The following is a 26341-nucleotide window of genomic DNA, read 5'->3' on the forward strand; positions in this document are numbered from 1 at the left end:
CCACTCTGTTCAGCACTCATCAGGCCACACCTGGAATACCATGTTCAGTTTTGGTGCCCACTATGCAGAAGAGATGTGGACAGGCTGGAGAGAGTCTAGAGAAGAGCAACAAAGAGGAAACAGGACTGGGAAGCCTGTCACTGGAGGAAAGTCTGAGAGAACTGGGTTTGTTCAGCATTAAGAAGGTTTAGGGGAGACCTTATCACCACAATCCAGTATTTAAAGGATGGATTTGGAGAAGATGAAAAGTCCCTATTTACAAGGAGTTATGTGGAAAAGACAAGGGGTAATGGATACAAGTTAATCCTGGGGAGGTTCTGATTGGACACACAAGGAAAAGTTTTCACAATGAGAACAATCAACCATTGGAATAATCTCCCCAGGGAAGGTATGGATTTCCCAACATTGGACACTTTAGAGATTTTTTTGAACAGGGTGCTTGGCCATCTTGTCTAGACAGTGCTTTTTCCAAGAAAGGTTGGATCAGATGATCCTTGAAGTCCCTTCCAACCTGGTATTCTATGATCTCTGGTCACTAGAAAGGAGGCGACATCTTGCCAAATGGCATAGAGAGAATGTTACGATTTATGAAAAGCTACAGACTCTAGGTTGACTGCAGGAGTTAAATCATTCTGATTTAAAGTTATCTTATTTATAGCTTCAACTAACTAAATAATATAAAGTGGAAAATTAGTAAGTTTGCTAATGAAAAGCTATTTCCTATAGGAATTTCTTATTTGTATACATTGTGATTAGGTATTTCCTTAAACTTTTTTTCATTTAAAAAATACTCAGAGATGCTCAGGCTGTCTAGTTCACTGTCCCTTCTTCTGAGCCTCCTTACCTTTTCTGTTGTTTGATCTGCACATATACAACTCCTGAAAAGCTCCCAAATGTGGCTGCACCAGTGTCAACCGCTCTTTCGTTCTGCTTCCCTAGGAAGAGAAGGGCTGCCTGAAATAGGTGATACTTCATATATCCATAATAATCCATGCCTTGGGAGCTGAGGTATTTAAATTGTCTAGCACATGCCGGAACTCTTGTTACTTTAGTTACTCATCTTGCTTATTCAAAGCTGACTGGCAAGGTAACCTCTTCCTGACTGTAAGCTTGAAGTATCCTAACATGAGATTGTAATTGGCAAAACTGTTTTTGCAGCCAGAAGGCTTTCCTTGGAGCTTCCGTTCCAGATCTTTATTCAATCTTAGGTAACTTTGTGGAACTCTCATCCAGACAAGCTAGAAGATTGTATGTGTTCCTCATATAGACACACCTGTTTTACCAGGTAACCTAGTGATGAGTCCTCCTCTGTGCCCAGTGAGTTTGGAGCTGTATGTTGTGCATTAACTGAGGGACTGTGAAATCTCTAGAAGATCTCTCAGACTAAACATAAAAAACTGGGTTTGCATTTGAATGAGGTGGGATTTTGTTTTTAAGAAAAAAAAATGGAATCACCAAATAACATGAAGCTGGCCAGTTGTGTTTCCATATTGTCTGAGTGCAGAAAAATTGTGAACAGAAACAGACTACTGTAAAATTCTACATGACTGCTATCTGTCTCTCCATAAGTGGGAAAGTCTATGGCCTGTGTAGAGTAGGGTTAATATTGGTGTTACATTAAGTATGAGACTCTCACAGTTGTCTTTAACAGGTGAGGGTCCACCTTCATGGTTACCATCTGTCACCATCACGCCTAGCAGATTATTTTTAAAACATTTAAAAATCTTAATCATAGTGGAAATTTTAAATATTTTCTTTCATTTTGCTGAACTTCTTTTCTGCAGTTTTCAGGGACAGAGATTCAAATAACTGTCTGCTCTGAACTTACATGATTATTTAATTTTAAAAAAAAAGAGAAACCTGTCTTTTTAATAAACAAAAGTGATGTTACTCAGATTTGACCTGGGTATTGAACACTTTTGAACAGTAATACTAGTACTAAAAAGTATTTAAGTGCTTTTCTGGAGTGCGCTCAGCACTTGATAGAATTGAGCGGGCAAATCAATACTGTGCTATTTTATATTCATATGCTACAGAGATGCAGTTCAAAGTCATCCAAGTCATGCTGTTAACCGTGGAACTCCTTTGTGATGTTTTAGGAACATTTCTTTTTCTGCGAGTCCTTAGTAGGCATGCAGAACAGCAGGTTTAGTGATTGTTTTTGTAATTATTAAAACACTTTAACTTCTACTGCCTTGAATATAAAAAATACTTTATAGAGATGTATGAAGGTTCCAAAGCCTGGTGACTGAGAGGGGCAGGTTTTACATACCCAAAGACTGCCATGTGTTTTGGATTTCTGCAATCACATCATGCAAATACTAGACTATGGTCAAACTTGGTCAGAAGTCATGTGTTTCACATCAGAAAATAACTTTTTGCCTGTTCACTTCGAGGCAGAACGTGTTGTGCAGCAAAAGGTCAACATGTGGAAGCAGGATCACAAATCCTTCACTTTCCCAGCCTGGTTGATTCTGTGATTCTGTGATCATGCTGGACACACATTTTCTTATGTGAAGATTTAATGTAGTGTTAATGTCTCTTGAGAGCACCACACAGTGGTGCACCACACGTCTTTCACAGTGTTTTACTTCTGCTTTGTGTTGTTGCTGCATGGAGGACATATTAGTTTGAGGCTTTAAACTCTTTAGACTTAATCATTCCAAATATTTCTTGAGCAATCCACCTCACAGGAGGTATTTTGAGAAGTTTAACTGAGGGAAAAAAAAGAATTCCTGACTGCAAATTTTGTTCTTTTTTTTTAATTGTAAATCAGTGCCTCAGCCCCGTTCCAAATGAAGTGAGCTATCAGCAGGGTATTCTGTCAGGGCTTTAAGGATGTCTCCATCAGCATGGTAAAACTCTCAGTGAGGGGTGCTATCTTACAAATATGAAGCTATCCTGAGTGGCAGTTAAGTGGTTTAAAGGCAAATAGCAAATAGCAAAGGGGAAGGGGAAAAATACACAGATTTGCATTTTCAAAGTATGCTTGGGTTTGGAGAATGTCATGTTGGTGATTTTTATGTTAAAAATGAAAAGGAAGTTGGATACTGAGAAGCTGAGCAAACAGCGATAGGTACTTCACTACAGGAATGTGCAACAAGGAAGCTGCAGGATGCGCAGTAATGGCATTGAACTGTTACACACCTACCAGCTGGACCCAGTGAGTTTGACTTAATTTCAGAGCACTGTCAGAATCACTTTAAACATTGACTGAATGAGATGCTGAATTAGAAGAAGATAGAAGGTACTGCTCTCCAAAGTGACGAATTTGTGTCATTCTGGTCTGCAGAGATGGTGTTTCCAAATGCTAAGACTAAGCCACTTGTGTTCCAAAGGTTTGTAAACAGGTGTTTGACACTAAATGAGTTGCAACGGAGATGAGGAGTTAGAATTGTGTTGTATTGCAATCATAGTTTCTCTGTGCCTTTACTAGTCCATTACTGAATACCAGTGTGAGCTGGGACATCTCTGCAACGTTGGCTCAGTCAGGATTTCCCAAAGTTGCTTCAGGCTATAATCAAACATGTTCAGATGTGCATGCCTATAAAATGCTTTACAGCAATATACATTGATAACCTTTATGGGGACACACAGCAGAAAGCAGTGTGATTGTGAGACATGCTTTTGAAGTGATGTATATATTGCACTTGGGGATCAGTTGTCAAATAATGCTATTTCAGTAGAATTATACTGGTATTTATTATGTGATTTGCTATACAAAGCAGAGGATGAAAAATTAGATATATGATTTAAATTATCAATGTTATTTCTGGCATGAGGGATCTTAGGAGGACATTTTGGAGAAGACTGTGATGAAGAGAAGCTGAACGTATCGTTGGTTTCTACAATGAGAAGAATATTAGCAGCCTTGAGCTTTTTCTCTTTAGAAGAGATAATATAAAATATGCAGTATTATAAAGCTTCAGTCTCACCACCCTGCACATACACCTGGCACTGGTGGCTACATCTTATGTAGCTTTAAATCTAAATTTCCTAGCTACATTTCCTAATACATACAGAAGATTTATAAACTGGAATGAACAATCCAATTAAATTTTCTGCACCATCAGCACTGTACAGAAGTGTTTCCCTTGCTCTTGAAGTAGCAAAAAACCAATATGTGCTGTATCTCTGCACTTCATGAAGGACACACCACAGACCTGTAATTACATATAGTGTATATAAAAGCTGTTATATTGCATGTACAGTACTTGCAGTTTGCCTCTGCGTGGGCTGCAGAAAAAGGCAGGTATTGGCTAACTGTGTTTGAATTGCTATTGTGTGCTCAGCAAATCAATCGTCAAGGGAATTCAGGACAGAAGGGGACAAACAGTTGTTTTAAGAAAAAAAAATGGAATCACCAAATAACATGAAGCTGGCCAGTTGACATTTTCACAGTATAAAGCCACCATCTCCTATGGCACATTCTGCAGGCTTGGCTAGCAGCAAGTGATCTCCATCGGGAACTCCATAATAAGTAGTAGACAGATAAATGAGCAGAGGATGTGACATTATGAGAAAGTTAAGTGCTTTTTTTAGCGTAGAAAAAAATACATGTGAGACTGGAAGTTTCTGTAAAGTTCCATGGCAAGCCTCTGCCTGTGGTGAACACTGGTGAGAAGAACTGGATGACATGCCCTGGAGTTTGCTAAGGAGTCCAGCAGACTTGGAAGAGAGCAGGAAAAGAGGGATAACTTTTATCCCTCATATTCAAAGCAATGAGGATGATACTATTCAGTTGCTTTAAAGGTGGTGACAGTTCAGTGCTCAGTTTTTTGGTGCATTTGGCTTAAAGTGCAGCTGAGGGAAAGTCTAAGCAGGCCCACAAGTAAAATGTGAGTTACTGCTTGAAACCTGACTGGCATCTAAAAATACAAAACTGGGAAGTGTTTCTTGTGTAAGCTACGGACAATAATAAATTAGTTATGGAAGAAGTGTTGTTTTAATTCTTATTTACTTAAAATAGTATGGGTTCTCTATAGAACAGAAGAAGATGATTTATCACTGGACTGAGATTGTTGATAGAAGACAATGATACCTAAAACAAAACTCAGGGAGAAAAAACTCCGAGGCAAATTAGTTTTGAAGGTGAGATAAGGAAAGGGTTTTTAATTTGTGCCTAGGCATAAGATTACAAGACGCGTGCGTGTGCCCCCTGTGTCTCAGAGGTTACAATTTATAATACTGCCTGTCCAATCCAAGGTTTTCCCACCCTGTGGCTTTTGTCCTGATCCACCCCCATCCCACCCCCTGGGAATTCGGGCTGGGGGTTTTTCGGGATGCTCTCTTCATCAACCATCATCTTCTTCAGAGCACAAAGGGTATACGATCACCCAGAGTTTGACTGTACACTGCCATTTAGGCCAAGGTGCAAGTGTTCTCTAAACAAAATAGAGACAAGAGACTAAACATTTTCTAAGGGAATTCAGGGGATAATTGATATGGGGAGCATGGAATGGCGTAATAGGGTTGGGGAATGTGTATGGTTACCATGCTAAGGGTAAGGGAATAAAGGCTGCTGCTTCTAAATCTACTTCTACTATATAACTACTTATAAAGCTTTTAAAAATTAGGAAAATCAAAAAACTAGATGGACCTTAAGGCATCAACAAAATGATCATGACTTCTACTAGGTATAAGCAAAAAAATAATCCAAACAAATTTGTAAACAGAACATACTTGATGATCAAAACTATCTACATTCTCCTTTACCAAAAGAAAAAACAGTAAGCTTTTAAAAGAAGGGGGAAAAAACCATAATCACATAGTGAAAAAGAGAATTAAATCTGGCAACTTTCCCAGTGTTGAGCCATAGTCAATTGAATCCATAAATTAAACATTAACTAATCTAACTAATGGAACTAAAAGGAAATAAATGTTATTTTATGTATATTAGCTTTTCTTAGAAGGTTTGCCTTTCCTAGCAATCAAAGCCCTGTGACCTCTCTGACCACAAACTCAACAGAATACCAGAACCTGTTACTGAAATTTCCTTTGCTCAAGCAATCTGGCAAGCAGAGAGACTGCTGGCAACATAACAACCAATTTATCCAACAACCCTGTCTCATCCTCATATGCTGTAATTTATGTTCTATAATTGGCTACAGATTATGGATAAAATGTCCCAGTCAGTTTAATACTGTATCCAGCATAAACATTCAGGCCAAAAGACAAAAAAAACTTCAAGCATGACCTTCCACTGGGTCGGCGTAGTAAAAGGTCAAGTGTAAATCTCAGGATGTTTTAACTTGTGTAGTGAAGAGGAATGGGGGGTACAATCCCAAGACTGTGTCCCTTGACTAAATAAATGCTGTTATGCCTGCAGTTTTAAAGGCTTTTACAAAACTGTCTAGATCCCTACATTAGTGAGAGAAACAGTAAACATACTTAAAGGACTGGAAGCAGTGTCGGTTGAGCAGAGAATTAATTTATCAAAAAGACTTGGAGAAGAGTTTGTGTAGAGTAGAAATTACTAGGATATGAGGTGCTAAAGGGCTCATTAGCGTGATGGAGGAAGAGATGATGAGTTTTACTCAGATACAGGACACCTGCACTTATCAGTTTGATTGATAACAGTTTCAATCAGTGGTGGTGTCTCCACTTCTTAGTGTCTTCAGGCATGCTGAGCCAGCAGGGTACAGGAAGCCAGAGTTCTTCCATCCCCTTTGGTGTAAGTTGGAGTACAAGGTTTAGCTGGGAGAACTAAAGTGATTACAAAAATTCACAGAGTTCTCAAGGCAAAAGGAGAGAAAATTGATGTTCTTTATTGCTGGGGTACTGGCACAGCAAGGCTCTACCTACAGTGTTACATATGTTCTGCAAGGCAAAACCTGAGCCTCTGGCAACCCTGTGCCAAAGTGCCTAAGAAAGAACAGCATGGGCAAGGGAAAGGAGAAAGGCAGTGTACACAGAAGACCCAGATACTTTTGGAAGCAGGTATTCAGTGCTGCGGAAGATATGCCTCTGAGGAGACTGCAGCCTGTGGAAAGCACACTGGCTCTCAAGATGGGCTTCCAGTACATATTACCAAACTGCAAATCTACCGCCAAGCAAATAATTAGATAATTGCCTAACCTATTTTTGAGGTTTCTAATTAATGTAGCACAGATCATTTCTTCTCACCTAAAACATTAAAATTAATCTGTGAGGCTGGCATGAAGGAGAAAAAAGAGCTGGATCTCAGTGTACTGCAGAACTCACCAGGCTTCTTGAGTCCTATAACTTCACAGCAAAATTGAGAGGCTTTCAAGTCAGAAAAGGGGAAAGGAAGGATGCACTAAAGCAAGGTTTTCCTTGGAGAACATTTAAGCTCTTGGCAGGGCAACATATCATAATATTTTAATGATAGGGGTTTTATAAGCTGCAACTTTAAAACAGAATGAAGAAGCTGTGGCCCAAGGAAGCTAGAGTTGCAAACGCACTTTACCATCAGGAAAGAAAATGTGTGAGTATATCAGTTTTCTAAGGCATTAGAATCACTATCTTCTATGAGGCAAATTGTGACAAAATATCCCAGTAGTGAGCTAAAAGGTCCAGGCATTTCTCTCAACAATTTTTAGAAGTAAAAAAATAAAAGAAAGACGAAACAAAACCACCAACAACCAACTAACTGTTTGTTGTCCATTGTTGGGTATTGAAACATGAGAATTTGACTAGCTCTGTGCAAGCAGTTGCACACCAAACTCTGTCATTGCAATGGCTTTCTTACAGGCTTCTAACATGTATTCTGAGTTGTAACATGCTGGAGAGAAAATACTATTCTCACTCTGATCTTTTTTACACAAACCAGTAGAATGAATGGCCTCTTGAACCCAAACTGAATTGTGCCAGCAGTCCTATTTGATTGTATGTTGGCCAGTCTTTGTGGAAGAGAGATAGTGTCAGACTTTTATTTTGGAGGCTTATGTTTTTTAGAAAGCACAGGTGTTTTTTAAACTTAGTCATATTAAAGATTTCATACCTGAATCATTTGCAGCCATCATTAAACACAAGCTCTGGAGCAAGCTGAACAAAAGCTTAGACTCTTAAAATGGCTCCTTACTACAATCACAGTCAGTTTCCCAGTGCTGTCACCTCCCTGTGCCCAAGGACAATACCCAGACCTTGTTTTCTGGACAATGTTTAACCCTTTTCTTATCTTGTCTTATCCTGGCCAAATACAAAACGAGTAACAATGTCTCTGCTCCCTCTGGAGCACGTGGCTAATCCCACAAGCAGAAGATGGGATTCCCTTGAGCTACCTTTTTGTTTATGTGCTGTAGGCAATGCTGGGTAACAGTGTAATTGAATTATTCAAGGCCGGTTGAACTATGCTGCACCATTTCTGTGGACTGTGAGTACAGACAAAAGGTGGGAACAAGAGGCAACTTCTAAGCCAACTGTTCTCTTCCAGCAATCTTGTTCAGATAAGTATTAAAAAAGTTGGGAAGAACCAGTAACCAATTTTAGTGAGCACTAGAAAGCACAAGAAACTGCCAAATGGATCAGAGCATCCTCTGGCAGGAGGAAGAAGTTGTCCCTGGAGTGAGAAGGTTACGGGGAACACATGGGGGAGTACAGAGCAGAAACAGAACATATGCTGGACATATACAGAATATATTGGATTTTTTTAACAGCTCAAAGCACAGAGAATGAAGAAAATGAAGAATGGCAATGAAGGAAAGTTGGGTTGGGTCCCTCCCCAGTTAGCTAGTGTAGCTCTCAGTGTGTGCTATGGGGAACCAGTGGCTGTCTGAAATGAGTTTAGTGATTACAGCTCTGCTGTGGTAAGGAGGGGCAGGTGGGAGCCATGAGTCTGCATTTCTCTTCTGGACATATCCTACAGCCTTCACGCTGATCAGTGGCTAAGCAAGGGTGTGTGCAGTGTTTAATTTCAGCGTTGAACATTCCCTTGGAAAAATTTCTTACCATATCGTGGATTCCACTGGAAAGATTATCTACTTTTAGCACAACTAAAACAAGTGCTTGTAAGTAGGCTCTTGATTCACTTGATTTTATATCATTTTTCCAAGCAAGGAAATGATACTGGTCCTGTTCAAGTTTTGATGTATAAAGTTGACAACCTGGAGTGTCTCTTGTACCTCTAGGAATCTTGACAAAACTCAGGTGTCATCCGGTTCAGAAGTCCCCATTGCATCTTAAATGATCTTTCACCATCTGGGTGTAAGATCAGGTATGCTGGACTCACAGCCATCTCAGTAAGAAGTGTTTGTAGTTTCTTGTTTTATAAGGCAAAGTGAATGGCATGGTGGCTTTACCTATGGAGACTGTGGTTATGGGTCAATAAGTGTGGCAATACTCAGCCTCTGAAGCCTCCCCGCAACCAAAACCTCACCGAGTAAACCAAGTGCAGTTGGTTATAAATCAAGAGTGTGATGTGAAGCCTAATGTTTCCTGATTTTTCTCATTAGGCTTTTTGAATGGAAATTAATAATTATACAGGAAACTGCTCTGAAGTGATTAGTGTTCATCTGCTCATTCTTCCTTCCTTTTTCTTCTGAGAATATGGAGATCAAAGCCACTGATGGGAAACCATAAGCAAAAGCAGACATGAAGTTCATTTCTCCTTACAGAGATGAGCATTGTGCTGCGAGATGTTACAACCAGTGACTCTCTCCAGGGCCTGGAGTTTCTCCTGCCTGTCTGCGAAAGCCCAGATTGTTGTGCCCATCCCAGTCTGAGGGATGCAGCTGCTGCTTTCCCTTTTGCAGGCACAGGACCTCAACAGGAACAGTTGCACAGATGGCCAGAGACAAGGTGCTGCCTTCATCTGTGCCTCCTACATGTAGGACTCGCAGAAGACCCAAGTACAGGCCAGCTGGTCCAGCTTGGTGCTTACAAGCGAAAAACCCACCTCCCCAGCAGCCAGCCCCGGGCATCAGGCTGTGACCCATGGTCCACTCCAGCTGCTGGCACTGAGCCCCTCATTCACCTGACCCCCCCCAGGAGCTGGCACTTGCTCCTTACAGGCCCCACACATGCTGTGTGGAGAGTGGAGACTACACAGAGAGACACTTAAAGTTTCCATAAGAAGACAGGGTGAGCAAGCAGAGGGCTCTGTCAGATTTTACACGACTGAACTTCGTTATATGTCTTTCTGTCTGATCTTTCTCCTTCCTGATCCCCTTCCTCTAATCATTCCTTTCAAAGTTTTGTCTACTTGTCTGACCCTTATCAGTTACAAACTCCAGGTGACCCCGTCCAAAGTTTCTTATGGAGCTCTTCAATGGCCCATCAATCAGTAACCTGAGACTTTTGGGCTTTGGCATTGTCTCCCTTGTCCACCAGGTTTGCAACTGTGGGTCCTTGTTTATCACATCCCTCTTTATTTTGAAAAGGTCGAGTCCTCAGTCAGATAACTTTCACAAAGCAGATGCTCTTACCTTCCATGCACACTTAAAAGGCGTACATACAAGGGTTTAATCTCTAATTTGCCTACTTTCTGGTATTAAAGGCCAAGGTCTCTCAAGGTTACCAGAGACACAGTCTCTGATAACAGTCATTGTTCAGGATTTTCCTTTGGTCCCTCTGTTTTGTCAATATAAATGATTCATTTTACTACAATTTTAGTTTCATTTTTGAATATGAATCTTGCAAATACAATATTGGCCTTATACATATAATCCAGTCAAAATTATAAATTCAATGTCAAGCAGCTTTTCTCTTCATGCAAAATAAATCCCTGCCAAACTCCTGAAAGTTTTCTAAGGACAAACTAAGAACAGAGGCTGTGTAAAGTTCCTACTTAAAACACTTTTAATTTAATTTACTATAGTGGCTTTACAAGTAGGAATAAGGCATAGTTAGAAACATTCCTCCTTGCCAAGTTAGCTTTTATCTTGAAGTTCCTGTTCTGTGCAGATGTATGTATGACATAATGAAAAGCCCCAAAGCAACCATATAGAGAAGCATTGGAGTACTTTTCAATGTTATATTTTGATGATAAATTGTGGGATTTGGTAGAAAGCCAAGTTGGATGGCAGTAAATAAATTGTGCTGAGGGTCAGGGTAGACATACAGACCTCCTGGTAGGATATTCTTTGTTATTTCCTCCGGAGGATGATACAAGTCTCAAATAACAAAACATGAAAAAGTCAGCTGCTTGGTAGGAAGTTTAGTTCAAACCTGCATCAGTCCTCAAATACACAGCAGTGGGTCCTTCCAGTGCTGCTTTTCCCCACGCCCCGTCAGGGCATTAACTAGAGGTAGCGGCAATGAGGTTGATGTTACCTCGTGTGTCAGTTAAACGAGGCAATTCCAGCCTCCTTAATAGCAACTTTGGGAGTGGATTAGGAGCGCACTGTGAAGAAACTGAATGTTCATTCCTCCCAAATTTGGGGAAAATTCAAAGCATTCCATGATCTCCTCCGATATGGCCTTTCTTTAAAGTGAAATGGAGTTTATTTCTGCAGCTGTGCCAGTCAAGAATTGCGAGACGAGCTAAAGGACCGAGACGAGCCTTTGCCAAGGAAGCGGCGACCCGAGTTCGCCCTCACCGGGCTCATTCCAAAGGAGGTGCGCCCGGGAGGGGAGAGGAGCGGCGGGAGGGCCCCCAGGAGGGTGGCACCTGCCCAACACCCGGCGCAGGCCGCGGCCAGGCTGCCAGCTCGCGGAATTCCCTGGACTTCGTGTTCTGAAAGCCCCCCGTGCTTCGGATTCTCCAGCGGGAAGACGGGGATTTTCCAGCGGGGGCCTGGTCCAGGTCGCCACCAGGTCCCCGGAGCCTCCGCCGCGGCCCTGCCGGGGCCGTGCCCGTACTGGCCCCGCCCGCCGGGAGGGGCGGCCCCGGCCCGGCCCGGCCCCGCCTCCGCGGAGCGGCGCGGTCAGAGGCGCGGAGCGGCGCGGAGCCCCGAGGAGCTGCGGAGATGCTGAGCTCGCCCTGGGCGCGCTTCTACTCCAACAGCTGCTGCCTCTGCTGCCATGTCCGCACCGGCACCATCATCCTCGGCGTCTGGTACCTGGTAAGCGCCCCCGGCTCTCCCCGTCCCGCAGAGGTGGCTCCCAGCTCCGGGCGCTCGGCACCGGCTGCAGGGGCGGTCTGAGCGGGTACTCCGGGAAGGGCGATGCCCATCGCAGCAGTTCAGGCTGCCCCCGGCAGCCCAGGCGGTTTTTGGAGGGAGTCATGTTGTTACAGCAGCGAAATGCGCAGGCAGCTCCGGCGCTTCCCGCCGCTGAGCCCCGGCTCGTCCTCCCGCGGGGCACAGCCTGGGATCTCGGCTCCGCCTAAACTGGGACATGAAGCACGTGCGTGTTTAAGGGTCAGCGGAGCGGGGCCAGGAGATACAGTGCACGGGCAGGCTCGACTGGATCTCAAGCAAAAAGCTGTTTAGGGGTGAAAATGTGGTGACTGAAGACCTCTGGAGGGAGGGGTGCCCCCAAACTTCGGGGCCGTGTGTCTCATGCCGGGGCTGACTGCAGCACACAGGCCCCGCCGGTGCGTGAGCTCCAGCAGGGCTGCACGGACCGCACCTCACAGAAAATCCTGGGTTTTCGTCTCTGTTCACTGCTTCGTGAGGCAGTCAGGTGTTCTCGTCAGTGCTGTCCCTTGTTTGGCGGGTAATCATTTATCAGTGGTGGTTTTGGTCTGCCTAGCAGAGACCTGAAACCTTCCAGGCAGCTGTTCTCAGGTACTAGAAAGACATCTTTCCTCTGCCAGGGTTATAGGACATGAGTGAGGAATTGACCCTGGAGGCTCCAGGGTTACCATCAGTAACCAGAGGCTGTTTGACACCCCGTTACTCAGTCGGGGAAAAGACTCAGTGAGTTGGAGGCAAATTAAGCCCTCAATTCCTCCTCCCTCGTGTTTGACAGTTGTTTCTCCATCCCTTGGGTAGCAGTGCAGGAAAAGCAGCTTTCCCAGAGCTGGCCCTGCCATAGTTACAGGATTTGCAGAATAAAAAGAACTGGCTCGTTGCTGTAGATAACGTAGATGCACTTCTCAGCCTGCTCAGTCTCTTGGTGTGAGGAACTGGTCTCTGTCAGATGGCAAGGCTGTGCAGAGCTGTGTGCCAAGCATCATTTTTCAAATGATTGCAGACGGAAGCAGATTAGACCCAGGCTTATTTGCTCACTACAGAAATTCCCTGCAGAAGCAAATGAAAAATGCAGGGCTGGCCTCCCTTGTAGGACAGCTCATTACATAAATTCAACCAGCGTAATAAAAAAGCTGGGTTGACATTTATGTCCTAGAAATCATATAAAATGGTCTGTGTCCTGTAAAATACATATTTCACCACTGAGAAAATGATGCATTAGTTGAATATTCCTTGTTCCTGGTTTAATAAAATATAATTAATTGCAATGTTCACAGCCTGTAGTATCTGCAATACTGACAGTATTATAAAAGATGCCTCTCTTTGAGTGGCTGCAGTGAAGTTTCAGTAAGTTTTAGTATGACCTGAAAGCTTCTGAATGTTTCTTTGAAGTGGCTTGTTATTTCTTTCTGCCTTCAGCTGAATGAAGCCTTTTCATGTTGGCTCCAGAAAGACAGGGATACAGGTATTTTAGCTGTTCAGACCTAAAGATATTTGAGGAAGAGGGAAGTGCATCACCTAGGCTCTGATACAAAGAAAAACCTGACAGCCATTTAGACTCTGTTACCTAGTGTGTTATTAACATTTAAATACTAGTGCCCCAACTTCACATAGATTTTGCAGTAAAATATTGTTTTAAAATTTTCTTTTTAATGGGTAGCATTTCCTGATTTACGCATCTTCCTGCTTTGCATCTTTTGCTTTCATAGATTTTTCAGGGCAGAGTTCTGAATTACTTCAAAATGATAATGTGTCAAGGTGCACATTTCTGCGCTTTCTCCCCTACTGCAAATATTTAGATTTCTAAATGTAACCATTAAGAAGAGAGATTTAGATGCATGTTTATAATAAATACTAAACCTTTTGATAGCTTACAAAGTTAGGAAACAATAAGGAAGGGGTAGCTCCTTGAATAAATGGACCTGGTTGAAAAGTCTGGTTGATAAAGTCATACTCAAAAAAATTGTTTTGTCTCAGAAGAACAATTATGATTTGGCACTATATGCTATTGAGGGTTTGCACAAAAATAGATGTCCTGGTGGCATTTTTTCTCTGCATGCATTTTGGATGGTTGCATTACTCTAAACCACACATGAGCTGTGAGCATTACCTCAACTTAAGTTCAAACAAAAATACTTCTGATTTTTTGCTACATCAGCCTGTATTCTGTATATGGTTTGCCATTATGCTTTACAGAAAATTACTTTAGGAAAAAACATTCCTCTAGAGATGGAATAATTTTCTTGTTGCTTTTCCAAATCTCACTACCTGTGAAGTGTAAGTTTCATTAATTCTATGACCATGAATGCAATGATTCAGTAGTAGAGGCATCTGAAAGAGGAAAAAACAGTAGCTTAAAAGTTTTGGCAGGCTTTTAAAATAGGATTTTCACATACTGAGCTGGTTTTGTGTTAGAATAATTTCAGAAGGCAGAATGTCATACCTGAAAAATGTGGAAAAAATAGTGAATTTCTCTAGGATGATGCTTTAGATCTTTAGTTTTGATGTTTTAACTGAATGCTTGGGATCCTACAAATAGTGGAAAGAGTGGGAGCTGAGTGCAGGTGGAATCATCAGTGCTACTGTTGAGAGCTCTTTCCACGTAGGTAGGAACACTGCTTTTCCAACACAGGCAGAGCAGCCATGGATGCTTACAGTGGTCTCATAAAGTATCAATAGCTGGGAAATAAATATTTAACTTTGCTCTATTTAGAACTTAATGGATCTCAGAATGCTAATGTTTCTATAGCTATTGTGTTTCAGTAGTGTCTTCCTGGTAGCGCCGTCGGTACTGCATGTAGAGCAATATAACCCAGCATTGCATGGTATTGCAGTATAGCATACAGAATGCAACATACATGCTGCCACAGAGCACTGAGATACTTCAGTGTGAAAAGTAACTTGTAAAGTTTGGAGCAGCCAGGGAAAATTTCCTAAAAAGAATATCTAATCGGGTTGCAGAAAAAAACTGCACTTCAGGAACTAGTGTGCTGCCTTGGGGAGAAAAGCTTAACAGGGGGTGCTGCAATATTAAATACAAACGTTATGATGAAGATTTAAATGGCAGTAATAAGACTGGCTGGGGGCTGATATTTATTTCAAACCTGAGGACCAGTTTGGTTCAGCTGGTTATTAATCTTTGGGTTTTTATCCCACTGTAATGGACTTTACGCTTCTCTATATCGTAACATAAAACCAGAGGTCACAATAATAACACACAAATGTTTTGGGGTACAGAAGTCTTAAAACTGTCATATTAAAAAAAAAAAAAAAAAGGAAATGAGAAAGTCGCTTCCAACAGCTTACTTTTGTCCCAGACAGCTGTATCACCATGCTGATCAGGGCAGTGACAGTGGTGAAATGAGTTCTGATCTCCCCTGGAATCCAGGGGAAATCTGGCATTTCAGTCTGTTCCAAGTGGCCCAGTAAGTGCTGGTGACTCAGAGTAACACCCCATTCGGTGACAGCATTTATAAACACTGCATGTCTTCTTCCTGAGGAAATGGATTCCACTTTCCTTATCTAAAACACAAAGAAGGAGCAACGTCAGATGTGCCGACAAAGTCATGGAAGGATTTCCCACTCTCCTGGCAGTGGGGTTTCTGCAAACCCCAAGGATCCACCAACATCATCTGGGATAACAGGAATTATTTCTGATTGACTTGGGTGGGGAGAAGATGAAATTGTAAGGTATCAGTCCAAGAAAATAAACATTAAAAGAAGGAGCTTTCGTTTTTGAGCTCAGTGTGCCCAGTGCCTCCTGCTCCTTGCCTCCCTGCAGCAGTGCCCTGGACACAGGCTGCTCCTCCCGGTGGTCCCACAGTCCCCTCAGGAACCCCAGGTGCCATTGCCACGCCTGGGGAGCTGAGCCCTCCCTCTGCACTCCCTGAGGCCCTGACAGTGAGAGGCTAAAAATAAAAGCTGGGAGAAGCCTGAGAACCTTTTATAACCACAAGTTATTGAGTTGTGTGTCTCTCACTGAAGGATGTGCACTAAGAACATAAATAGAGTGAGCTGAAGTTTTTAGCCAGGGTGGCTTCAATATTTGAGCTGCTAATTGTGGAAAGCTCAGCATGAATTGCTGGTTGTGACATTTCAGTTCTGTATTTTTCTGAATATACAGTTGAAAGCGTGTGTAATTTCTCTCTGTATCCCAGTCATTTTTTAATAAAAGGTTGAATTCTAATGGATGAAAAAATGTACTGCTAGTGGCTTCCTTATACTGTAAAGCAAAAGAAGAGCACGGCTTGCTATGGTCTCATTGATCTACAGGTTGAACATCCTGCCAAGATCAGTAGTGTGCACTTGATCTGATGTCAAAAGGAGAATGAAGGTATATATTTTGTGACTGGGCCACATTTATTTCCTGTCCCTTTTAAAGCCTCATGAAAACAGCATGTATGGCAGCATGCTTAAATACCAGTTAGAAGATTTCAGTAATCTTGGCTTAATTGGCAGGGGGTAGAGATCAGCAGTGGCTGCTCATGTAAACAAAATATACCTACACTGGGACCCTTGCAAGCTGCTTTGTCTGCACTCCTGCAACCTTTATACTGTAGGAGACTACTCACTCAGCAAGGAGTTTTAAGTAAGGGTCCCTTAAGCAGAATGTAAAGGCCCTTCCAGGCAAAATAAAGGAATTCTACGAAAAGATGAAGTTCTTAATTATTTTCAAACCTATGAGAATCAGGGGATTGTAAGAACTGAAAAAAGAACTGAAGTTGTGAAAAGGGCAAAATTGCACCATTAGAAAGCCTGGTGTGTTATCCCAATGCCAGGTTGTGGGAATTTTCATGAATACAAGTATGAGGCCTTGTGTTTTACTTAGAAAATTAGCTTGCTTTGTTTTTATATGGAAGGAAATGGGCTAAAAATAAAGGATTTCCAGCTTTATCTCTGTATGAAGGGTCACAGTAGCCAGCTCACTGAAGGCTCAGTTCCTTCATGTCAGCCAGGGATGTCACTTCCCTTGTCCCAGTGTGATATAGCTGGAGTGTTGGGTCAGATTATCCTGCAGGCAGTGCTGCCTTTACTGCTTCCAGGAACAGTCCAGTACTGGTGACACTGGGAAAGAAGCCTAGCAGAATAGGGCCTGTTGTGGGTTCACCAGGTAATTGCCCCTCCATGACCCAGTCCTGGGTTGTATATTCAGAGGGAAGAGCTGGATGGTGCCAATGACATGGCTAATTCTCAACCTTTGGTAGGAGATGTAGTATCAGCAGCATGTGAGATTTCTCCACTGGCAGGTGAAGGGGTCATGATATAATCTGAAATGACATGAGATTCCCAATTCTTCTAGTAGAAATGACTTGAGTGACTAAATATTTGTGCCCCAAGTACCATGTCTATAAAATGATCATTAGTTTTTCTGTTGTCTGTACTTCATAAGATGAAAGCTGAAATAATGAAAAAAAATAATAACATTCCGAAGTAACTCATTAGAGTCTTCCTGTGCACATGCTTGCTCTTGAGGAGAGTGGGAACTTGGAATTCATTATGAATAAAGAAAAATATGAATGTTACTTTCAAAAGCTTCCCTGATGATTGATGTATATGTTGAATATCCAACTGAGACTGGAGGCAGAGGAGATTCAGGGTATATGCTCTTGGACTGGATTGCATCCATTTCATTTTCTTCAAGACCGGTGGGAAATAAATGACTGATTCTGCACACAAATATCTGTCAGGCCTTGTATGGTATTTTCTTAAGAAACAGAAACCACATGTATGCATTTAAGGTGTGTTAGAACAAAGAATAAAGACAAATACTGCTCATTAGCATGAACAAAATGATCTTATCTGAAAGACCTTCTCAATAACCACGTTCTAATTGTAACTTTTTTAGAGAGGCAGTTAAATAATGTAACAGTTAAAAGCTTCAGGAATGGCATCCTTGAAGAACTCCTCCCTGCTATGCACAAGCCTGCCTTGGTTTCTGCGGTGCGGGACCTTTCTCCAAATCATGCTTCAGGCCCTCTTCAGATGAATTGCAATAAAAGAACATATGGGAGGAATTTAAATTGCACAATCAATAAGATAGCTTGAGAACACCGTAATCACTTGTCTCTGAGTGACAGAACCCATCCATGGACAGGCCAGAAAGATTATCTGAAAAAAGGATGGATTAATTGGTACATTATATCCCAAGTTACCTGTGTTTTCTGTTCTGAGTGAAAATAGCCAGGTTTATGTGTTTGCTGTGTTGCAGAGAGGAGTAGAAGCAGCATTTTATTAGTCCTCCCCAGGCTGTGTCATACATCAGTATGTTTATTAGTGGTTTTGTGGTAAAAACTTTTTAAGTCATTGGAGGGGTAAAATTTCTTGGAAGCGTCTTTTGGGCAGTCCATGCATTTCCTGAACATTAGTCTGTAATACAACACAAGGATTTATGAAAACGTCTTTAAGCTCTAATCCCCTAACACAGGCAGTTTTTCTTATATCCCCAAATACCACAGTAGGATATTTCACAGTATGTGAATCATTGCAGTGATGGCTGATAATCTGCATCAGTTGTCACACGATGACACAATTGTCTCATCTAATCAATACAGTTATCAATTCAGAAATTGCAAGCCCTTGTAAAATACCCCTTTTTTCTTATTAAGGCCTTCGATTGGATAATAAATTCACTGGGATTACAAGTAGCAGTTGTCTCCCTCCAGTGAGAAAACAGATGGCTGGTTGTAAGAGGAGCAAAGTTTACATAAATGCTTGTTGAAGGAAAGAATCCTATTAGGAGTCCAGCATGCTATAATTACATTTGGGCTTTTATACAAAAATCATGAATGTATTTATAGAAAGGAGTTTTTACATTAATCAAGTAAAATGTGTTTACAAGTTCTTTTGAAGGTTAATATGTATCTCCTAGTGAGCCAGAGGAGAACACATTAAGCTTCGTAAACTGATCGTTGATTAGACTGACGTCAGTGAAAATGCAATTAGTCTTATATATTTCTGGACATATGGAACGGATTTTGCAAAATAACCAGGAACTAATTTTCTTGGCTACTTTATTTTTCTCTGGTATTATTGTGAAGTTTATGCTTTGACTGGAAGTTTGAAGTGGTCAAGACATGAAAAAGTGCAGGGGAGTTTCTGTCTTGTTCTCCAGCAGGGCTGGAGGTTCAAAGCTCCAAATTTCCACACGGCAGAATAAGATTCTAAAACCCACACTTGTCGCTCAAGGTATACGAGAATGCTTCTGGTCAATCTGAGGTGATTCTGCCAGGGAGGAAGGAATTGAAGGAATAATATGGATTTGAGGCTAGTGCACTGTTCCTGTGGGTCAGCTTTCTTTCAGATGTCTGCAATCAGCTCTGACTACTGTCATCCTAGTACCTAGCCTTGGAAGAGCTTTTTAGAGTGCAGTGACTGTTTTTCTTTTCGTTGTTGGCATAAGCTGAGCAAGATCTTGTTCTATCTGGAGATATATTAAGCTACTTAAAACAGACAGGACGAATGCTTTTGGCAGAAACACAGGCTTGTGGGAGATTTTCACCTTGCAGAGGTGCATTTCTCAACAGTGAAACAGCTGTGCCCAGACAGACTGGATGCATGTGATCATGTTCTTTACTATTTCAGTAATTATCTGTACTGTATCATCCTTCAAATTCTTCCTTGCATAACTAAATCCCTGCCTTGGGTTGCAGAGTGATTCAAGGATGCAGTCAGTCACTTGCATGGCTTTTGTAGATATTGCCTGTGGTGGCTACATAGGAATGATTGATTGAAGATTCATTGTGTTTTGGTGTTTTGTTTGGGTTTTTTTAATTAATTGGGCATGTGCGACTTGCTGTCAGAAGCTGAGGCACAGTCCTCTCACCAGTGCAATGACACATGTCCAGAGAGGCTAGAGGTGGGTCTGAGCACAGGCTGTTGTGAGCACAGTGTTGTGAATCTGAGCACAGTGTTGTGGGCTGGTGTGGGTGAGACACACCAGCCACTGGCCAGGGCCAGGTGCCTTGAGCTGTGTGTCCTGGCCTGTCCTCTGTCACAAGTTCACACACAGGTCTAAGTCCGTGGGAGCTGCCACAGCTCACATCACAGCCACACTTTAGCAGATCTGCCCTCAACCTTTCACAGTCACCTGCAAGACTCAAACATGCGTTTTTGGAAGTCAAGTACAACTGCAGAAACCAAACAAATCCCAACTGGCCAGTTGAACAACCTTTTTTCTAGCAAGGTATTATTGCATACCACCTCTTTGCCAGCTCTCCACCACATCCTGAACCAAGTGACCTTTAGGAGAAATGGTGAGTTGGTCTGGCCATGATATAATTTGAACATGGGTATATGATTATATTTCCCCATAAATATTTCCCTGGAGGTCTTGCTGGGCAGAAGACCTCAGCAATAATTTTCAGGACTTTGCTGAGATAGAGGTTCAACTTTCTTTAATACAATGTAAAAGTAACACTGAATCCACTAATAAATTTGCATAAAAATAGCCTATTTCCTTAAACCAAGAAAGGACTAAGATTAAGTACATAACAAACTAAACTCTATCTCTAGGGAGGCAGAAACCAATAGTGTCCATCCTGCACAATCTGTCCACCTATTTTGTTTTTAAATAAATTTAATCATTGCCATATTTCATCAATAACAGACAGCTTGTGCTTTGGGATTTAAAACTGTTGAAAGGCTGGCAGTTGGCAATACTTGAGTTCTTTGTATGGAAGAGTGCTGGTAAGTTATGCTGGACTTCCTATATCAATTAAATCAGCATAGCCTTTAAAGTTCAGTGTTTAGTGTCCAAGCAATCGAAGTAGAAATTATGAATAAAGTCTGATTGAAATATTTTATGCAGCTCTCTATTATATGCTCTCTATAATATGCACTTTGTAATATGCTAGTCTGAGCCTGCATGGATGATTCTTTGATTTCTCATGCGTAATATAGAAAAATAGCAATTTTGCACTCTACCCTGTCTTCTCCAGACTAAACAACAAAGAAACCTTATCACTACTTCTGACCTGACTAGTGCTCTCCCTATTGCAGTGCAGTTGGGAAGGGAGAAAGAACAACTTGTACAGGGACAACATTTTCTTTTATTCTCCTATTATTTTAAGGTTGGGCAATGACCTGAAGCAGGAAGGTTTGTATTTTGTTTTTAAAATGTTTTGTAAGCACTTGCATTTCCTGAATAAATAGCTCATCTTTTTCTGTATTCCTCCAACCTTTTACCTTCAGTAATAATGTCTGATAATGAATTTCACTGGTTTAAGGGGTCAAGTTTAAGTAGCCATCTTTCGATTTCTCTTCAGGCTGTTTTGTTTCATTGGATGACTGTGGCTGAGTTTCCTACCTTGGGTCACATATTAACTTGTGCATCGCTAAGATACCAGTAGCTTGTCCCCCAGCACTGGGAAGTTGAAACATTTTCATTAGCATGAGGCAGAAGTTTTACACAGCACAAAAAAGAGAGAGGTGTCTACTCTGACAGCCAGGGTTCTCCTGCTGCTCCATTCCTGGAGTTCAGGCTAGTGGCTGAGGTGTGCTCTGATGTAGCTCCTGTGCCCTGAGGGGAAAAGTGATTGAGTGCCATGACACTTGAAAAGAAACTTGTGCATATGGAGGGGACCTCATTCCTTTGTTCATTGTTTGCCTGCTCTCCACAGTGGTCAGCTCTAAAACCTTTATTGCTAAAATTTCCTCCTTGTTTCTTCTTTAGTCAGAATTCAGAAAAAAAAAAACCACCAACAAAAACCCCAACAAACACAAAACTTTGCTTAATGAGCAGAGAGAGAAATCACATAGAAAAATCTGCCTATACAGGGCAATGGTTCATAAAGCTTAACTCATCATCATTGCTAACAGAAGTTCAGGAAAGGCACCCCAGATAGTGCAAATCTACCTTGAGGTATGGAGTTAAACCCTGAACTTGATATTTTTTTTAACCTTTGTAGAGTTCTTGCGTGCTCTTGATGAACAAAAGTATTCTTGCTTTAATTAGTATCTTTTATGCTAAAAGAAAGAAAATCAAGAACAATGTAAAGAACGTACCATGTGAGTATGAAATGGTAGATGGGGAGAAATAAAGATGTTGAGGTACTTAAATAGACATTTTACATACATTCTTACTTTTTCTAATAGTAATACTGACTTCAAATATCCAAATACTAGAAAATATTCTTCTGTTAAGTTTCAAAGAGCAAAAATAGTTTAAGACTGGGGTTTTGTTTCTATAGTTTCTATAGAAAACAAGTACCTAGAATCATAAAATTGCCTTCAGTTTTTTGAAGAAAGATAGAGGGTACGGGAGTTCTGCTTGAGATTTTCTTCAGTTTTATTAAAAACAATTGGGATTTCTTACTAGTAAAATTAGTGTCCGTGGTGATTTGCTTCAGTAGTATCTCTGTAGAGGACAACAAAGTAAACCCTGCCAGTTTTGTGGGTATTAAAAATATACTAGAATTGTGTGTGCCAATTCAAAACCTGGGCAAGGTTTAGGAACCTTGGTCAGTGACATCCAGAGGTGGCTCACTGTTCAAAGACGTTGGAGAAAGCTACTGTTATTTGCTGCTCAGTCACAACCATTTTTGTCAGAAACATCATCTCCTCTTTCATCTGGTAGCTCATATTGTGTCAGGCATGGGTCTACAGAGGAAACTACAGTGATGTTTTCTGTAACTAGCTGCCCCTATCAATCACACTATTACAATTCACTAATACAGGCTACAGGAAGTTGAAGGATAGCCCAGAATTTTTTCATTAAATCAATTTTTTTTTATTATTTCTAGATCATAAAAATAAAGTTTATCTTTGCAGTTTTCTATTTTTCTCCCCTTATCTAAAAGTATTATATTTTTTATACTTACATATTACTGGGGTGCTCACTGTCAGTAAACCAGCTCTCTGGAACCATAGAGGGATGCAGGCAGGGAGTTAGTTCTCCACCAGTACAGAGATTTAAGGGGTGTGCTTAAGTGGATCTCTCTTGAGTTCAGTGAAGCTGAAAACAGACACAGAATTACAACAGTATTTACGTCTTGCACCACATAGAGAACATTCAGACTGCTATATGCATGGATTCAGTTATAAATTGAACCCTCATAGAAGTAAAACTAGAGGATTTTCCTTCCTTTTTCCCGTAAATATGGGGTCTCTCTTCATTGCATTAGGAAGTCTTAGGACAACTGTAGTAGAATATTTGTAGAGGGGACTCTGTGAACTTGAGTAGAAACATGGCTGTATTTGTAACGCAGCTTAATATTTCCTCTTCTAAACTCCTTTACCAGAGCAATTTTATTTCCCCTCTTGACTGTAAGCTGGAGAAAGACAGGGAGAAATTAAGCTGTTGTAACTCCAGGCAATTCTTTTGATGATTACAGGCATCCACGTACGTTGCACTTCTCTGTCTGCTTGAGTTAGGAATCGAGTAGTTCTATGTCAATGGCATACTCTTAGAAGCTGCTGGAACTGATTTCATTTCACATAAGCTGGGATAGATACCATGCAGCTGCACTTCTGTGAAGGTTCTGAAATTATAGTGGTACTCATTTTCTCATCACCTTTTGATGCAGTGGTTCCTGACACCTTCCAGGTCCCCACAATTCACTGCTGATCTCTGGAACACATAAGGTTGCTTGCTTGCATCCTAAATACTGGATGTTCTTTCCAGCAGAACTGCCTCACATCGTGCATAAGCTGCTGGTTCTTTATCACAGTGCAGATAGAAGCAGCAGCAATAGCTGGCAGTGCTGGTCCCAGCCTCTGCACGTGCTGCCTTTCTTCCTCATGTCTGAATGCACCATTTCTCACACAATTGGTGCTGTTTAAAATATCTCCTACTCAAATCTGAAATTATGTTTTGTAAGCCCAGAGCAGGAAATCCAATTAATGTTCCAATATTTGGACTACCTATCTCCTACTTAATATTTCCTCTTTCCCCATTTATGTTATACATTTTGGGGTCTCTACAAAGCAGAGTTGTCTTCTTCATCAATGAGAAGGTGGATGTATTTCATCTGACTGCCAGAGAAGTAGGATCTTGGGATTGTTTTTAATTATTATTTTCTTTCTGTATCAGGATAAGAGTATTTCTTGGGTATTTCTAGGATGTTCCATGGGATCTCTGTCCAGCCTTGTTATGGCAGTCTGAGCACCATCCTGCAGGGACAGAGCCCAGGAGCAGAACTGGGGGCTGAGGCTGATCAAGGGGTCCACCAATAGGGAAGGTGATGAACCAGGGAGGCCAACCAGGAGCAAAAGGGGCTGAGACCAGGAACACAACTGGAGACAAGCTGCAATATGCATTTATAGGGTCCGTCCAGGAAGTGTGGCTGGAGACTGGCACTCCTGTGGTGCCACTGGGACAGGGACTGATGACCCAAGGCTGAGCTGGATGGGGTTTTGGGTCATCAGCAGGGGTGTGGGGAGGCCCAAAGTAGGGCTGTACAGGGCCAGTAAGGCCTGCTAGTGCCCTTGGGGCTCCTCTTCTGTAACCCTGGGTAGCACTATGGCCACAACCAGCCACAGGACATAGTGGTCACAGTTCTGACTTGATAGTGCAAAGTCTTGCATTTCATTATTAGCACTGAACACCACCCTCTTGCATGTTCATGGACATGTTTCTGTTTCTCCATCCATAAAAGGAGGTCAATGTGGCTCTTTGGGAAGGTATAGGGCTTAGCTCCTTACTGAAAATTTGCAAAATGAAAATGCTTTCTAGGCATTACTAATTGATTGTTACACTATTTGTTGCTGAAGGAATGTAAAACGTCTTGAAGGAAATCTTGGCCCCACAGAGAGAGCAGAAAAATCTTCTTTGCTTTTCCTAGAATGGAGATTTCAGCTTGCATGCCAACTGCATTTATCAACAGGGAATCATTCTTTATGCTCTTGTCCTTGATTATGTGTCCTTGGAAAATGTTACATCAGTAAGTTTTTAGGCACCCTGAATTTATGCATTAAAGCATTTTTCAAAATTCAACGGTCACATCACTTTTAAAACAAAAGGAAAATCCTAATGAACACAATACTCCCAACTGTGCACACATTTCTGGGAGAAAGAGGGTGAGCAAACAAACACATGGTGTATTTCGCTTGCACTGCTGACAGCACAGCTGGATGATGCTCAGAGACCATTATGAGGATCTCAAGAGAACAACCTGATAGAACAGAAAAGTGATGCACTAAAGAGCATTAGAGAGATTCCTACTGACTGCAGCAGACTTCAGATCAGGCAAACACAATCTGTGTCTTATACAGAGATTTAAAGGCAGTGCTGACAAACGCATAATCTGAATCTGGACATATGCATAAGGAGAAAGTAGAGTGCCTAGGTCAGTATTTTATGACTCTTCCTGACTATATCTCTACGAAAAAAACCTATATGCCTTTAATATAGCAACATTCTATACATTTATAGTTTTTATAGTCTTGATTGCTTGGTTGAGTACTCTTCTTAGGTAGTATTTTTATTACCGGCCTATGTCCTCTAGGCTTTCACAAAGGAGTATAAAGCAAGAATTGGATTGCAATATAGAGTTATACGTAATGTTAAAAACTAGTAGGATTTATAGAATGTAACTTTGGATGTTGATAGCCATCTGATATCTTCAAAGCCAAGACAAGACCGTCCATGGCTACAGCATTCCCAACACAAAACTATTAAACTGTTCTGTGTAAAAATGCAGAAATGAAGATCTCAAACCCCCTTCAGACACTCTCTTCTGCTGTCTGATTGTTCTTGTTGTTCAGCAAGATGCTGAACTTAATTTCCTAATTGAAATTCCCATTTGCTGTCATTTAAGTCAGTTACTTTACTTATCTCCCACTGGATCTGGAGGAATGTCTATTGCCTCCATCTTTTCTCCACCTTTCTGCACATATAAAAGACTGAGAGCATATCTCTCTACCTTTTCCTTGCTAAGCAACCCAAGTTTTTTCCCTGTCAGTCCAACTTTCCAGATGTCCGATTGCCCTCTGTTCTGTTGCAGGATCCTCCCCAGGGTTTTTCTTTGTGTGTTTTAAAGGGCTTTGAATTGGACCCTTTCTGCGGGAGGGCGAGTTGGAGGTGGCTTGTGCATCTACTACTCAGGTTTCTGCAATACTGCCCACCACCATGTAACCACAAGATGAGCTTGTGGGATGCCACTGAGTCACGCTTCGTTCATTCACTGTCATACCCAGACTCCTTTCTGAGGAACTGTCACCTACTCGATTATTTTCAGTGACAAATGTGATGCTCTGTGCTTGTTGGTACGGAATTGGGCTCTGTTGTCTGAATTCTGCTCTAGTTGGTCAAAATTATTTTGATCTTATCTCCTAAAGTGCTTACAGTTTGGCATTGTCTGCAAATTAAA

At 41.5% G+C, this 26341-nt stretch overlaps 1 protein-coding gene across 1 annotated transcript in view; it reads left to right on the forward strand.

Annotated features, from left to right (window-relative positions):
- The first annotated feature begins 11797 nt into the window (after positions 1–11797).
- LAPTM4B (lysosomal protein transmembrane 4 beta) overlaps positions 11798–26341 on the forward strand; it is a 52514-nt gene continuing 37970 nt past the window's right edge. The window contains exon 1 of the mRNA XM_027656972.1: positions 11798–12038. Within this exon, the coding sequence (XP_027512773.1) occupies positions 11868–12038 (171 nt within the window). The 5' untranslated portion in view covers positions 11798–11867. The remainder of the gene's footprint in view (positions 12039–26341) is intronic.

Source organism: Corapipo altera, unplaced genomic scaffold (genome assembly GCF_003945725.1).
Source record: "Corapipo altera isolate COAL_440 unplaced genomic scaffold, ASM394572v1 52b, whole genome shotgun sequence".
NCBI classification, from domain to species: Eukaryota; Metazoa; Chordata; class Aves; order Passeriformes; family Pipridae; genus Corapipo; species Corapipo altera.